At 45.3% G+C, this 15966-nt stretch overlaps 1 protein-coding gene across 2 annotated transcripts in view; it reads left to right on the top strand.

Annotated features, from left to right (window-relative positions):
- RAB39A (RAB39A, member RAS oncogene family) overlaps window positions 1-15966 on the top strand; it is a 67979-nt gene that overhangs the window by 32849 nt on the left and 19164 nt on the right. The window contains exon 1 of one of the 2 annotated variants that reach the window (XM_059418174.1): window positions 7121-7547. The exons of the other annotated variant lie outside the window; for it this stretch is intronic. Coding sequence (XP_059274157.1) covers window positions 7321-7547 — 227 coding nt within the window. The 5' untranslated portion in view covers window positions 7121-7320. Of the gene's footprint in view, window positions 1-7120; window positions 7548-15966 lie in introns of those variants that run through there. 2 annotated transcript variants of the gene reach the window in all.

The following is a 15966-nucleotide window of genomic DNA, read 5'->3' as shown; positions in this document are numbered from 1 at the left end:
CTTAAAAAAAAAAAAAAAAAAAGAAGCCATTAGAAGTTCCTGAGCATAGAAGTGACTGGACCTGACTTACATCTTGCAGGGTCATTGTAGCTGCTAGGTGGAAAATGGCGATGGTACTAGCAGGGCAAGACTTAACTAGAGACTGTGACGGTAGTCCAGACCAGAGGTGACAACAACTCAGGTCATGGTGGCAGAGGGGAAGTGGGGAGAAATTGTTAGATCAATATATTTTGAATACACAGCCTATGGAATTTGCTGATAGAATACTTATGGGGGAATGACAAAGAGAGGAATTAAGAATGAGAGGTTTAGGGGCACCTGGGTGGCTCAGTGGTTTAAGCCTCTGCCTTCAGCTCAGATCATGATCTCAGGGTCCTGGGATCGAGCCCCACATCGGGCTCTCTGCTCAGCGAGAGAGCCTGCCTCTCTCTGCCTGCCTCTCTGCCTACTTGTGATCTCTGTCTATCAAATAAATAAATTAAAAAAAAAAAAAAGAATGAGAGGTTTGTCCAAAGAAGACATCCAGATGGCCAACAGACACGTTAAAAGATGCTTGATGTCACTCACCAGTGAAATACAAATCAAAACCCCAATGAAATACGGTCTCAGACCTGTCAGAATGGCAAAAATTAACAACACAGGAAACAAGAGGTGTTGGCGAGGATGCAGAGAAAGGGGAGCCCTCGTACGCTGTTGGTGGGGATGCCAGCTGGTGCAGCCACTCTGGAAAGCAGTATGGAGGTTCCTCAAAAAAGTTGAAAATAGAACTGCCCTATGACCCAGCAATTGCGCTACTGTGCATTTAACCAAAGGATACAAAAATACTGATTTGAAGGGGCAGGTACTCCTTGATGTTTATAGCAGCATTATCTACAATAACCAAACTGTGGAGAAACCCCAAACCTTCCTTGACTAATGAATGGATAAAGAAGATGAGGTACACACACACACACACACGCTCACATACAACACACATTACTAAAAAGTCTCATGAAACAAACATTTTTTTAAAAGATTGTATTTATCTGAGGGAGAGAGAGAGAGAAAGAGAGAGAGAGAGAGAGAGCGCATGAGTGGGGGGGCAGAGGAAGAGGGAGAAGCAGACTCCCCATTGAGCAGGGAGTCCCACGTGGGGCTTGATCCCAGGACCCTGAGATCTTGACCTGAGCTAAAGGCAGACACCTAACTGAATGAGCCACCCAGGAGCCCCAAAACAAACATCTTTATTAGGTGTGATGTACTCTGGTGTTTTGTTTTGTTTTTAGTTCTGGCAGTTACCCACAAAATTGATTTTATAACTTTAGTTTGAGAAACACTGACGTAGATCAACTTGTTTTAGTGTCTGGGTGAGGAAGCAGAGAGAACAGAGAGATTGAGTAATTGCAAAAAGTCCCCAAAGTTTGTAGCAACACAGGGACCTGAACACAGGTCTCTTGACTCCTGGGCAATAAACAACAGAAAGAGGCTAGATCCTCCTTTTTGGCACTTCTCATATTTTCACTTGATTTTAAAATATATACATATCAAAGCAGTATATCCTGAGTAACAGTGTAATGCGCAGCTCTCTTAAATTAAATATGCCCTATGTGCCCTATTTTCTAAGCTAAACCTTCTCTAAACACTTCTCATTAAAATATTATTTGTACTCAGCATAATCCAAATCTACTTTTTTTTTAAGATTTTATTTATTTATTTGACAGAGAACACAAGTAGGCAGAGAGGCAGGCAGAGAGAGAGAGAATGAAGCAGGCTCCCGCAGTGTAGAGCCCGATGTGGGGCTCGATCCCAGGACCCTGGGATCATGACCTGAGCCAAAGACAGAGGCTTTAACCCACTGAGCCACCCAGGTGCCCCAATCCAAATCTACTTAAAATTGAAATTGTTCCTGGCTTATTCAAAGGCAAATCTTAGGGATCATAAAATTATTCAATTTCAGCTCATCATGAAGCTGCTTGGGTTAAGGGCAGACTGCACATATATAGAAGTTCAAGGTCATAGAGAAGTATGGTTAACAGCTCATTTCCACTCCGGGAACATTTACAGAGCACCACTATCGTGCGGGCTGTTGTGTGTGTGCTGGGGAAATAACACTGAATTAGTAATTGCCTTGAGGAACTTGCCATCTAGCCAGACAGTCAAACCAAGAGCTATAGTTCAATATGAGATATATTATAGAAGATATGAGATATCCTAGAAGTACAGAGTACTCCTTGCTTAACCACTGGAGGAATACAGATGAGTGAACAATCAATTCTCCTTGAGGATATAAGTGGTTGAGAAAGATTACAAAGGGGAGATAATATTTGTCCTGGGCCTTGAAAGATGAAGAGAAATTTGCTGACCAGATGGAGGTTGAAAAGGATATCAGAAGAGGACACAATAGCATGGGGGGGGGGGGGAGTCTAGCATGAAGAGGGGTCACTGAATAGATCTCAGAGGCCACATTAGGATTGGGACATGTATTACATTATTATTCAGACCTTATCCTAGGGTGAGTGAGGATATGGGAGGCTGTCACAGATTGAATTATATCGCTCAAGAGAGATACAAGGAAGTCCTTCAGAACTTCAGAATGTGCCTTATTTGGAAACAGTCTTCACAGATGCTCAAAGCTAAAATGAGGTCATTATCTGATAGGACTGGTGTCCTCACAGAAAGGGGGAAATTTGGACACAGACACAGACACTCACAGAAGGAAGGCTTCATGAAGAGACACAGGAAAAATGCCACGTCACAGTGGAGGACTGGAATGGTCCTCCTACATGCCAAGGATTGCCATAGATTGCCCAGCAAGTCACCGGGAGCTAGGAAAGGGGCCTGGAACAGATTGTCCCTCACAGCCCAAAGAAGGTATCAAGCCTGGAACCCACTGGACTTCTAGCTTCTGACACAGTAAATTTCTGTTCCTTGAAGCCATCTGGCTGGTGGCGCTTTGTTACAACACCCCTGGGAAACTACTACAGAAGTTATTGAGCAGGACCTGAAGTGATAAGAAATTGAACAAAGACAATGACAGTGGGAAGTTCAGAAAAGGTCACAAATCTGAAAGATATTGCTGAGGTAAAAGTACCCAGATTTGATGATTGGCTGAAAATGCCAAAAGAGTCCAAAAGGGATGAAGATGCTATTGCTTCATAACCAACCGAACGTGGTGTCTAAACTACCTTAGACCTTAGATCCTTGTTACATCTGTCCTGAGGCCAGGGACCTTACAGAAAGCCCCATGCCTCTTCCTCTGCCTAATGGTGTATCTAACTATGTTCCTAAACTCCCACTTAGACCTTCCTTTGGACTGGCTTCCCCAATTTCTATTTGGTTGAAATGTAGCTATGCTCCGCTCTATCTACCTAGTCCCTTTAAGGGGCTTCACTTGACTTGCTACTTTCTTCCCCATTTTAGTTTTGTCCAGGATGCTACATATTAGATTATCCTTAGCTCTACATTCTGCTGTCTTTAGACCAATTCCATCCCTTCTTTATCCACGCACAGACCCCTCCCCCCAGATTCGGCACCATAAGCTCTTACTTGTCTAGGCAGCTAGAATAGCCACTGAACACACCAACCCACCTATAAAGTATAGGGGGCGGAAAACGTAGCAAGAAATATGATTTCAGGGATGCCTGGGTGGCTTAGTCAGTTAAGCATCTGCCTTCAGCTCAAGTCATGATCTCAGGGTCCTGGGATCAAGCCCCGCTTTGGGCTCCCTGCTCAGTGCCGAGTCTGCTTCTCCCTCTCCCTCTGCCTGCAGCTCCCCTTGCTTGTCTCTTTCTGTGTCAAATAAATAAAATCTTTTAAAAAATAGATGATTTCACTTTTCGACATTATAGAGATATTTTTGGCACAAAGGGAAGCCACTGAACAATCCTTTCTCCAGAACCACTAATAGCCCATATACCCCATCCAAAGGGATTGGCTTGCTACATATTCCTATCTCACTGGCCATATATCTTTGGTATAAACACCTGTTCCAAACCGGGCCAATAAAACTGTCTCTGGAGAAAAATGTAAATCGATCTCTGTATGTGTCTAGATATCTAACACAGAGCTTGCAGCAACTATAGGTTTCCATATGGACTAAGCAGGAGACAAAGCTGGTTTGCAGAGAGGTAAGAAGTAAGCAGATGTTAGAAGGAAGTAAATAGGAGAGAGACAGAGACCCACGCTGCCTGTGTTCCTTACAACTTTCCCTTTCCTTCCAATCCTTTTATGACACCATCTGCATTCCTGCCTGTGGATTGTGTAAAAATACCTCTGTATCCTTATGATAAGTACACTTGTCTTTTTGTATCATCCTAACTGGAGATTGTTTCAGAGAATCCTAACCAACACAGACCTAAGGTGAGAGGTCGTTGGAAGACAGAGCAGGGGTTGAGTGGAGGACACATGGTTTGGGTAAGGGAGGAACTGGAGTCCAAATGGAGTTGATGATGTCATCAGAAGCAGCTCAAAGTAATGGAAAACAGGAGGAGAGGGTAAAGAGAGACAAAACGGGTATCTTAGGAACATTAATATATAAACAACAGATGACAAAAAGAGGAGTCAGTAAATAGGTTTTAAAATACAGAAGACTAGTAGAGAACGCTTTTGTAAAAGCCAAGAAATAATAGTTTGCAGGTTATCCTTACAGAAAATCCACCCCTCAGGGGCTTAAAAAGGGACTGACTTATTTGTGTCAAACAACAAGATGTTCAGAGCTGGTACAACAGATCCTCGATTCCATGAAGAACTCAAGCTCTTCCTCTCTCTTCTACCACCATCATTAGCATCTAGCCTTCATCGCTACAGTTACAAGATGATTGTTAAACCTTCTTCATAGGCAGGAAAAGCAAAAGAGAAAGAATGAAGGCCAGTATGGCTGCTGGACCCTTATCAGAAAAGTAAGACTTGACCAAAAGCCCTACTTAAGTCTCATTGGTCAGAATTCTATCACCTGGCCATCCTTACCTGGAGACTAGAAGAGAACTCTGGATAGAATGATGGGTCACCCAATTGGCTTTTTTTTTTTTTTAAGATTTTATTTATTTGACAGAGAGAGAGATCACAAGTAGGCAGAAAGACAGGCAGAGAGAGAAGGGGAAGCAGGCTCCCTGCCAAGCAGAAAGTCTGACGTGGGGCTCAATCCCAGGGCCCTGAGATCATGACCTGAGCCGAGGGCAGAAGCTTAACCCATTGAGCCACCCAGGCGCCCCTTAAAATTTTTTAGTTTATTTATTTATTTGTCAGAGAGAGCACAAGCAGGGGGAGTAGCAGGCAGAGGGAGAAAGCAGGCTTTCCCATGAGCAAGGAGCCCGATGTGGGACTTGACCTGGGGATCATGACCTGAGCTGAAGACAGACACTTAACCAACTGAGTACCCAGTCGTCCCCCCAGTCAGCTTTTAACAAAAGATTAGAATCAACAAAAGCCAGAGGGACGTGAAGAAGAATGACAAGTAAAGATAGATGAGGGGATGGGGGCAGATTTGATAGAAAGTCCCTGACAACCTATCAAAAGCAGTTTCAGAGGGCACTTGGCTGGCTCAGTCATTGGAGCCTGGGACTCCTCTCCAGGCTCTGAGTTCAAGCCTCAGGTTGGATGTAGAGATTACTTTTTAAAAAAAGGGGGGAGGGAGCGCCTGGGTGGCTCAGTGGGTTAAGCCTCTGCCTTCGGCTCAGGTTATGATCCCAGAGTCCTGGAATCTAGCCCCGCGTCAGGCTCTCTGCTCAGTGGGGAGCCTGCTTCCCCCTCTCTCTCTGCCTGCCTCTCCGCCTACTTGTGATCTCTGTCTGTTAAATTTAAAAAAAAAAAAAAAAAATTAAAAAAAAATTTTTAAAGCAATTTTATCAGGTATGGAGAAGGCTGTTGAAGACTAACTGGGTTGGTGAGAAATAACTACAGATGGTTCTTTCCTAATATCTGAAAAGGAGAATAATGGAGGAAACAAAAATCTAAAGAAGCATAAGGTAGAGCAGCCTTGTCTGGCTTTAGGATTGTGGCTGCTTGAGCGTGTTTACAGGCTGAGGAGTCCCAAGCGATTGGAGAGATCAGAGCTACGAATAGCATGACAAAAGATCAACTATAGGAAAAATGTGCAAAGTCCTCTGGGTGACAGGGGGTTAAATGCGATATTGAAAGCGACTTCTTTGTCTCCAAAACAAGAGAGGAAGTTAAGGATGAATAACAATAGTGCAGGTTTGGATGTGGGCATGAAAAAAGTGGAATTGTCAAAAAACTCTCATTTTGGCAAAAACACTTTAAAACTGTTTTAAGTTTTAAACGCCAGACCCTGAATGCACTACTGCCGCGTTCTCAGAAGCGCACGAAGGACCGGCGAGATCGCATCGGAATTCAGGTGTGCTCCGCATCCGGCTCCCGGACCTGACTCGGCGAGGCGGACGCCCCTTGGCGGTCTTCGGACGCCCCTTGGCGATCTTCCGACTCCCAGAACGGAGACCCAGAAGAACCGGAGTTTCCGCGAGCATCTCACCAAGTAACTCTACCCATCCTGCCCTCCGGGCTGGAAGGCCCCCAGAGGACGGCGTGATCCCCGGCATTCTTCTCGCTCCTCCGCGGCTCTGAAAGCAGCGAGGCAGGTACCCGGGGGCGGCAGGAGCCACGGCCGAAGCGCCCGCGGGAAGCCTCCAGAACTCGCTCTGCACATTCATTTCGATTCTGCTCTTCGCTCCTTCACCTGGAGCGCGTCGGAGGTGGCGCTGAGCAAGGCTACACTGCAGGACGCCGTCGGCTGGAAACCCGCAGCAGTCCGGGAAGGCGCAGAGCTCCCAGGGCCGCTCCCGTCCACCGACCAACGCGCAGCAGCCGTGACCCCGGTTTCGGCCTCCGCGCCTTGCAGGAGCCCACCCCGACCGACTCCGACAAGCCCGCCCCCTCTCCCTCGCAAGAAAACGATTCTCACTTTTCATTGGCTGACCCTGGCGGAGGGGAGCCCCTGCTTCATTTTCATTGGCGGCCGCTGCCGTCACGTTCTCTTGCCACACCCACCTGCCCGGCGGCGCCCAGTGAGCGTCGTGGGAGAAAGATTTACCGAGGGCGGCGGCGGGAGTCGCGCGCAGCCAGCCCGGGAGGTCCTCCCTCCCCGCCCCACTGCGCCGCGGCCCCCGCCCCGCCCCCTGGCCCGAGGCCCCGCCCCCGGCCCGGCCGGGTCCCGCCCCTCCCTCCAGAGAGGGCGGGGACCAGGCGGCGGCCGCAGTCGCAGGAATATGCTGGAAGCCGGCGGGCGGACGCCCGGGCGGTGCTGAAGGGACAGTTCCCGCCGCCAAACTTGCCCCGCGGCGGCCGGGAGGGTGGGGCGGCCCCCGACCCCGCGGGGGCACGTGAGCGATGGAGACCATCTGGATCTACCAGTTCCGCCTCATCGTGATCGGGGACTCCACGGTGGGCAAGTCGTGCCTCCTGCACCGCTTCACGCAGGGCCGCTTCCCCGGGCTGCGCTCCCCCGCCTGCGACCCCACGGTCGGCGTGGACTTCTTCTCCCGCCTGCTGGAGATCGAGCCCGGCAAGCGGATCAAGCTGCAGCTGTGGGACACGGCGGGGCAGGAGCGCTTCAGGTAGGGCCGCGGCGACCCCGGGGCACCCCGGGGACCGCCCCCGCCCGGCTCGGAGGAGGCTCCGGCCCTTCCCTCTCGAAAGTGCAAACACTCCATCCTCGCTTCCCCTTTGCCCCTCCTCTTCCAGGGACGACTTCCTCCTCCGCAATTTCTCACTTCTTTCTTTGGCGCCCATTTCCTGCGCCCTTCCTTTCCCGCCCGAACCGGGAGGGGGGTCCCCAGTCGCGGACCCCCTCTTGCCCCGCGCTCTCTGCCCCTGCGGATGTTGGGACCCCCAAGTCTTCGGCACCCCTTCCCCTGCCGCCTGCTCCCCAAACTCGGCGGGCGCCCTCGCTGCGCACACCCTGACCCGGCCCCTCGCTTCCGAGCGCCCTTTCTGCACCCCGCTCTGTGCGGCCCGGGGAGGACTGCAAAAGTGGGGTTCCCACGTCGGTGATCGGTCCCTCCGGCTCGACGGCGAACGCCGCTCCCGCCCAGCCTGCCCGAGCTCCCTGGGCACGGTACAGAGAGGGAGGAGGATGCGGTAATGGTTGGAACACCTCGCGGCACCGAATGCGGTCATCAGAAATGCTGGGCCATGTGACCCGTGGGAATGTGTCTTAGGTGGCAGCTGGATGGAACGTCAGGGACACAGGCACAGCGTGGTGGTGGTAGGGGGTGAGGGGGGGTCCTTGTTTTGTTTAGTTAGGGCTCAGTTGTCTTTAGAAGTTGGTCATCGTTGGTGGTTTAGTGGAGAAGAGAGACACACTGAGATTTTGTCACGAACTTTTCCTGTAGGGGATTGATAAGGGGTGCCTAACGTTCCAGGGTGCTAATACGTCAGAAAATGCGATCTGAATAGAGAAAGAGGGCTCCAAATGAAGAGTCTCATTCCAATGTTCACCGAGACCCTGAAGGAACGATTTTGCAAAGACAACTCAGGTTACGCAAATAAAAATTAAATGTGATTTGTTCGCATTTCCTGGATATTTAAGGCTGAATCGCCTAATAAAGCATATTTTTAAGTTCTAGGAGTTGAGGACACTCTTTTTTTTTAGAGAAAGGTAGGAAATTTGATACACTGTAATGTTTTGGATTGTGGCTTTTTTGTTTTTGTTGTTTTTTTTTTTTTAAGATTGCACTGTCACCTGTAACTCACTTAAGCAAGCATTTTGCAATCTTTAGCAAGTACTCGGCTTGTGAAACGCAGGAATCCATGAGGGGACTTCCCAAACGTGGCTTCCCCTCACCAGCCCCAGCTGGTCCCTTTCCAAGGAGATCGGCCTCTTCTGTGATAGAGGATGTACCAACTTTTAAAGTTCTGGCTTCCATTCCCAGCTACACGCTGATTCAGACAGATGATAAGTGAACCAACTGCTTAGCTCGCTCAGACCTTAGTTTTCTCCTATGTATGAAGTGGAAAGATGATAACACCAGCCTTGCAGAGAGATATTAAAGCTTCCTGTTTAATTAGAGTTCCATGAAGAATTTTGTTTTACCCTTTGGGGAATCTTTTCTTTCTTTTTATTTTTTTTTTAACATTAAAACAATTTATTCAGCCATATTAAAAATTGACTAGATGAGATTGGGAATCCTTTTTTTAGTTAAAATAAGGTTTCAGACATCTGATTCCTCATCTATAAAATGGTGTCATTACGATCTCTTAAGATTCCTTCCAGTTTTACCATTTGTTTTTAAGATATTTATTTATTTATTTGACAGAAAACGGGAGGGGGAACACAAGCAGAGGGAGTCAGAGAGGGAAAAGTAGACTCCCCACCGAGCAGGGAGTCCCATGGGGGACTGTATCCCAGGACCCTGAGGTCAAGACCCAAGCTGAAGGCAGAGGCTTAACCCACTGAGCTACCGAGGCACCCTCCAGTTTTACTTTTAAGACTGATTGCATGGACGCCTGGGTGGCTCAGTTGGTTAAGCAGCTGCCTTCGGCTCAGGTCATGATCCCAGCGTCCTGGGATCGAGTCCCACATCGGGCTCCTTGCTTGGCAGGGAGCCTGCTTCTCCCTCTGCCTCTGCCTGCCATTCTGTCCGCCTGTACTCGCTCTCTCTCCCTCTCTCTCTGACAAATAAATAAAATCTTAAAAAAAAAAAAAAAAATTAAAAAAAAAAAACTAAAAAAAAAAAAGACTGATTGCAAATTCCTGTCCTTGGCATCTCCGTCAGAGATGAAACTTTAGATATTTTGTGGTCCCAAAAAAAAGCGTTTACTAATAGCTCTTGCTTTACGCTCTGAAATGAATATAATAAAAACATATTCTTTATGCCTTAAACTCCTAAAAACTAGTGAGTTGCAACTACAAGAATCATAAGTAGTAAAATCTTATTGTATTTAATCATTTCCTTAAAAGTTGCCCCTCAACTTATTGACAAGATAGTTAAGGATAATTAATTTATTAGAGTTTAAAGTCCTTTCTGCTAAATAGATCATTGTTTTTAATGTCTTTGAGCACATGTAAATAGTAATTCGTTGTATATACATTATTAAAACCAGAGTACCTCTCCCATAACAATACAAGGACATTTAGGGAATGTTTACTGACAATGAGTCATGCTTTGTTTTGTCTGGCTCTTTACCAAAGATATATTCATAAATACATACGTATTTCAGTAGCTACCTCCAAATACTTGATTTTCTATTAAGCAGAATATTTCACCATATAAAACAACCATTGTTAAATCATTCTGTATCTTTATCTAAGAACACAGATAACATTTTGAATAGTAAATATCCTACACATTTTATTTCATAGCAAGGTACTAGAGTTCATGAAGATATTAGCCATATCATATCATTAGGAATTCATGGGAAATTTTATATTTGAAGGTTTATTATTGATTGGCTACAAATTAGCAAAAAAGGAATCTTTTTTTTTTTAAGATTTTGTTTATTTATTAGACAGAGAGATCACAAGTAGGCAGAGAGGCAGGCAGAGAGAGATGGGGAATTCCTCAGGCTCCCTGCTAAGCAGAGAGCCTGATGCAGGGCTCCATCCCAGGACCCCAAGACCATAACCTGAGCCAAAAGCAGAGGCTTTAACCCACTGAGCCACTCAGGCACCCCAAAAAGGAATCTTCTTTAGATAACTCAGGGTGTAGCTTGAAAGCGTTAAGAAAACAGAACAAAATAATGAGCTGATATTTATTGCCACACTTAGCCTTAGTTTTCTTCCCCCTAGCTTGAGATATAATCAACACATAAAGCCTTAATTTTCAATGTTTAGATTAACACATGCTAGAAGACATAATTACTTGCAAAAAATAAGAACGAACAAAAGATCAAAGCAAAAATGGGCTTACAAAAATAATATATGTGAGTGTACCATAAATTGTAATATTCTTATTGACACTGTGTTAATGACAATAAATGTCAAATTCCTGTATTAAGGAGAGTCAAAATTACAGTCCCTTCGTTAAAGATGAAAATGTATTTCTCAGGTGTAAAAGTCTCAAGGTAACTGGTCTGTGTTGGTGGAGGGACTCTGCTCTGAGCCATCATTTGGGTACCATTCTTTTGAATTTTCTGCCAGCCCTAAGATATTATCTTCTTTGTGAACACTGTGTTCTGGCATGAGGGACAGGGGAAAAAAAACAAAACGTTAAATCAAACAATGTTCCTTTTTTTTTTTTTAAGTAGGCTCCATGCCTAATATGGGGCTTGAATTCACAACCCCAAGGTCAAGAGTTGCACGCTCCAGCGAGTAGGCCAGCCACCCAGGTGTCCCAGCAATGTTCCTCTTAAGCAAGTGAGACCGCTGTGGGACAGATCACTTCAGCTCTAAGTTCTCTGAGAAGTTAGTTCCAAGACCACAGTTAGGCTGAGCCACCATGTATGTGCCCTTGAAGAAGGGAAGGTGGATCTGGCATTGTGGATTTTGCAGGGAAACTAGCAAACCCCACTTTCAAATTTTAATCATCACAGTGGACAAAGTTTAGCAGGAAAGGAGGCAAGACTATCCTAAAACACAGTTTTAATAAAGATAAATATTAGAAGGTGCTAGAAGTGTGGAAAGCATCAACTATAAGGATAAAAATGTTGAACTTCCCATGGAAAGCGCTTAAAGCAATATGAAGATAAAATGAGATAAAGAAATAGCTACGTTGCCTTGTAGGGATAGGAGATTTCACAGCTTCAATCCAGATTTTGCTTTTTATTTCTTGTTGTCTGATCTTTGGGGTGTTATGGTTACAGCGAGTGATTATAAAGCTAGCTATAGGGGCGCCTGGATGGCTCAGTGGGTTAAAGCCTCTGCCTTTAGTTCAGGTCATGATCCCAGAGTCGTGGGATCAAGCCCCGAATCAGGCTCTCTGCTCAGCAGGGAGCCTGCTTCCTCCTCTCTCTGCCTGCCTCTCTGCCTACTTGTGATCTCTGTCAAATAAATAAATAAAATCTTTAAAAAAAAAAAAAAGCTAGCTATAAAGAGAATAGGATATTCTTGGTAGAATGCTTCTCAGAGTGTGTCCTGCCGAACCGTTATCCCTTGTGATTCTTTTTTAACAAGGAATTCTGTGCCCAGGTAAATTTGGGAATCCCTGAACTCCATGTATCACTCTCTTAGAAACTGATATCAAAGGCTCCCAGAAGTCATGCAGCAAAGAAGCCCGTTTAACTTTGATTAAACCATCATGTCTCAAATTTTATTTTTTAAAATATAAAAATTTACGCTAACTCATGCTGGAAGGAGTGTTACCCCAGAGAGGCTCCACGGATGAGCTCCTGTGGTCACATCCTTGGAGCAGAACCCCTGAACTTCTGAGGTGTAGAGCGATGGCGGACCTTCTGTTGTTCCTTTACCAGCAAATTAGCAAAGGGCGTTAAGTAGCCAGTGCTGCTGAGGGATAGCCCTGCCCTCCACTGGCCCCCAGCATCTGCAGGAACGTTCTGAGCCTCGCCCCGCCCTCCATGTGCCTTATCGTCTTTTTTTCTATAGCGCCTCTTCTCTGGATCTTTCTCTTCCTGTCGCGTCCTACCTCTCCTTCAGCGGCTTATTTTCCCACTACCCTCTCCTGTCTGTCCCTCTCCCCCTTCCTCCCACCCTCTTTCTCCTTCCTTCTCACCGCAGAGTGTCTCTTGCTCGCATTTCATTTTCTCTGTCCCGCTGGCTCCCTTATGTCTCTGCTGCCTCCCTCCCCTCAAAATACGCATGTGAATAATGTTTAAATGTGGCTTAATTTGCCTCTGAAACCAATAATACATGATATGTTAATTCTTGAATTTAAATTGTAAAAAGATAAAAAAAAATTAAAGTGGCTTAACTTAAGTTCTTTGTTTTTTAATTTTTTTTTAAGATTTTATTAATTTATTCGACAGAGATCACAAGTAGGTAGAGAGGCAGGCGGGGGTGGGGGTGGAGCAGGCTCCCCGCTGAGCAGAGAGCCCGATGCAGGGCCCGATCCCAGGACCCTGAGATCATGACCTGAGCAGAAGGCAGAGGCTTAACCCACTGAGCCACCCAGGCGCCCCTTAAGAGAATGTTTTGAATGCTCAAACTAAATTGCTTCGTTTTGGTTTTGATTCCTTCCCTCTTGATTGCAGTTCGTAGTCTTCAAGAGAACAAGATTTTCCAGTCCTGGATCCATGGGTTCATAACAGCATGTGCCACAGAGCGGAAGTTGTCCGCAATTAAGTGCCACAGTCAGCACAGTCTCCTGTCGGTCCAAGTTTTTAGAAACAGTAAAAGCAATGCTCTATTTGTGTTGAGTCATCAGATAAAATAATGTCTTGGTTTAAATTATTTGTGCTGTAGGGGTGCCTGGATGGCTCAGGTCAGGATCCTGGGGATCCTGGGATGGGGCCCTGCACGGGGCTCTCTGCTTAGCAGGGATCCGGCTTCTCCCTCTCCCTCTGCCCCCCCCCCCCCCTCCCCCCCCCCCCCCCCCCTTCCCCCCCCCGGGAACTAATGCACCCCCCCCCTCTAAAAAAAATAAATCAAAAAAAAAAAAAAAAAAAAAAACTAAAAATAAAAGTAAATGAAAATTTCTACCCCACACACTCTACCTGGCTTATCACGAAACATCTCATTAGGGTAAAAATCACTGTTTTCTGAAAGGAACGTAATAAATGTACTATTACTATGTAATAAAATACTGGTCTAACCTTCAAGAGTCCCAGAAAAACATGAAGCAAAGTTCAAAGTATGTTCTAAATTTATAAGTGTATTTCTAGTTTAAGCTGCAAAAGAGTTTCGAAATACAGCCATTGTGTATATAAGAGTGAGTAAGCAAACATTGATGGCTAGCTCACATATTATTTTAGTTTGGCTTAAAATCTTAACAGTGTTCTCTTGAACATTCTAAAATGTAGTAAAGTTTTTCTGTTTTTCTTCCTATGGTAGCCATTTAGGAACAACTTGCTAAGTCCAAACTGCTTTACTGGCGGCAAGTCTTTAAGACCACCAGCTGGTATCAATAGCAAGGATATAAAGAAGCCAACAAAATAACTCAGTGCCAACAAAATACTGAGGTGAAGGGGCAGAGACTTCTTTTTTTAAAATATTTTATTTTATTATTATTTTTTATTAACATGTAATGTATTATTTGTTTCAGGGGTACAGGCCTGGGATTCATCAGTCTTACACACTTCACAGCACTCACCATAGCACATACCCTCCCCAATGTCCTTCACCCCGCTACCCCATTCCTCCCACCTCCCTCCACTCCAGCAACTCTCAGTTTGTTTCCCGAGACCAAGACTCTCTTAAGGTTTGTCTCCCTCTCTGGTTTTCTCGTGTTTCATTTTTTCCTTCCTTACCCTAGGATCCTTTGCCTTGTTTCTTAAATACCACCTATCAGTGAGATTGAATGATTGTCTTTCTCTGATAGGCTTATTTCACTTAGCATAATACCCTCTAGTTCCATCCACATCATTGCAAATGGCAAGCTTTTTGGGCTTTTTGATGGCTGCTTAGTATTCCATTGTATATATACACCACATCTTCTTTATCCATTCATGTGTTGATGGACATCTAGGTTCTTTCCATAGCTTGGATATTGTGGACATTGCTGCTAATAACATTTTGGTGCACGTCCCTCTTCGGATCACTACATTTGCATCTTTGCGGTAAATACCCAGTAGTGCGATTGCTGGGTCATAGGGTAGCTCTATTTTCAACTTCTTGAGGAACCTTCATGTTGTTTTCCAGAGTGGCTGTACCAGCAAGGGAGCTGAGACTCCTCTTAGGCTTGCTTCCATGTTACTTATGTGGTGAGTGAGTTAGAAGTCATGTGCGAAATGTCTTGGCAGAGCCATGCTCAGAAGGTCACCAGTGACTTTTCTTGGCAAAATGTGATCTTTCTCTATGCCTGTTTTTTTTTTTTTTAATTCATTTATTTATTTTTTAGTTATCTCCACACCCAATGTGGGGCTTGAACTCATGGCCCCTGAGATCAAGAGCTGCACACCCTTTCAACGTGGCCAGCCAGGAGCCTTATTAATATTTTTTTTCTAATTTTTATATGATTGGGTATGGTTTCTTTTTAAATTATCTTGCTGTACTAAGAATGTTAAAAGTGGTTTTCCTTCTGATTTTTAAGTCTTTGTAAGTATATTTCCTTTTCGTAGGACTTACTGGCCTACAGCCTCACGCAAGGCTTAGGGACAACCTTAATAACAGATTCCTGCATCAGAAATACAAGAGAATGGTGTGGGACCCAAACTGCACCCTCCCTGAGAAACGATTGAGAAAGCATACTCCAGACAAGAGTTAGGTGATATTAAGAACTTACAGGCGTGATGAAGAAAAGATTATAATTTCTTAAATACTAGATATTGCCTTTTGTTTTCCTTCAATGTAGCATTTTGCAGAGTGATGTTAATAGGTGTAATTTGAGAAGAGGCTTCCTTGATCAAATAATATGGGAAATGTTGGGCGGTTGCAGGATTCCTCGGTTTCTAATCTACGGATATAGTAATATATATTGGGAATCCCCAAGGTAGATGTGGTGTTTCCCTAACCCAGAGTCCTTTTACACAGGGCGTTTTATTTTATTTTATTTTAAGATTTTTATTTGTTTGTCAGAGGGAAAGGGAGAAAGCAAGCACCAGGAGGGGTTGGTGGCGGGCAGAGGGAGAATCAGGCTCCCCACTGAGCAGGGAGCCCGAGGTGGGACTCGATCCCAGGACCCCAAACTTATGGCCTGAGCTGAAGGCAGACACTTAATCGACTGAGCACCCAGGCGCCTCTACACGGAGCAGTTTAGGAACTGGTAGGTCAGCAGGTAGCTGGAGCACTTCAGGAGACAACACTTCAAAAAAAGAAAAAAAAAAAGTATGAGCAATTCCTTAAATTTTAGGAATATATTGAGAATCTCTCCCAGTTTCTTTTTTCATGTGATTCTCCATGTCCCTTTTTGCTGCTGCTCCTGTGTATGATGTCATCCGATTTCCCCTTTAAAACTCTTGATGTTTTAGGAAAAATCCAGTATC

This window comes from Mustela nigripes, chromosome 1, assembly GCF_022355385.1.
Source record: "Mustela nigripes isolate SB6536 chromosome 1, MUSNIG.SB6536, whole genome shotgun sequence".
In the NCBI taxonomy this organism is placed as follows: Eukaryota; Metazoa; Chordata; class Mammalia; order Carnivora; family Mustelidae; genus Mustela; species Mustela nigripes.
This window is presented reverse-complemented; position numbering and strand designations above follow the sequence as displayed.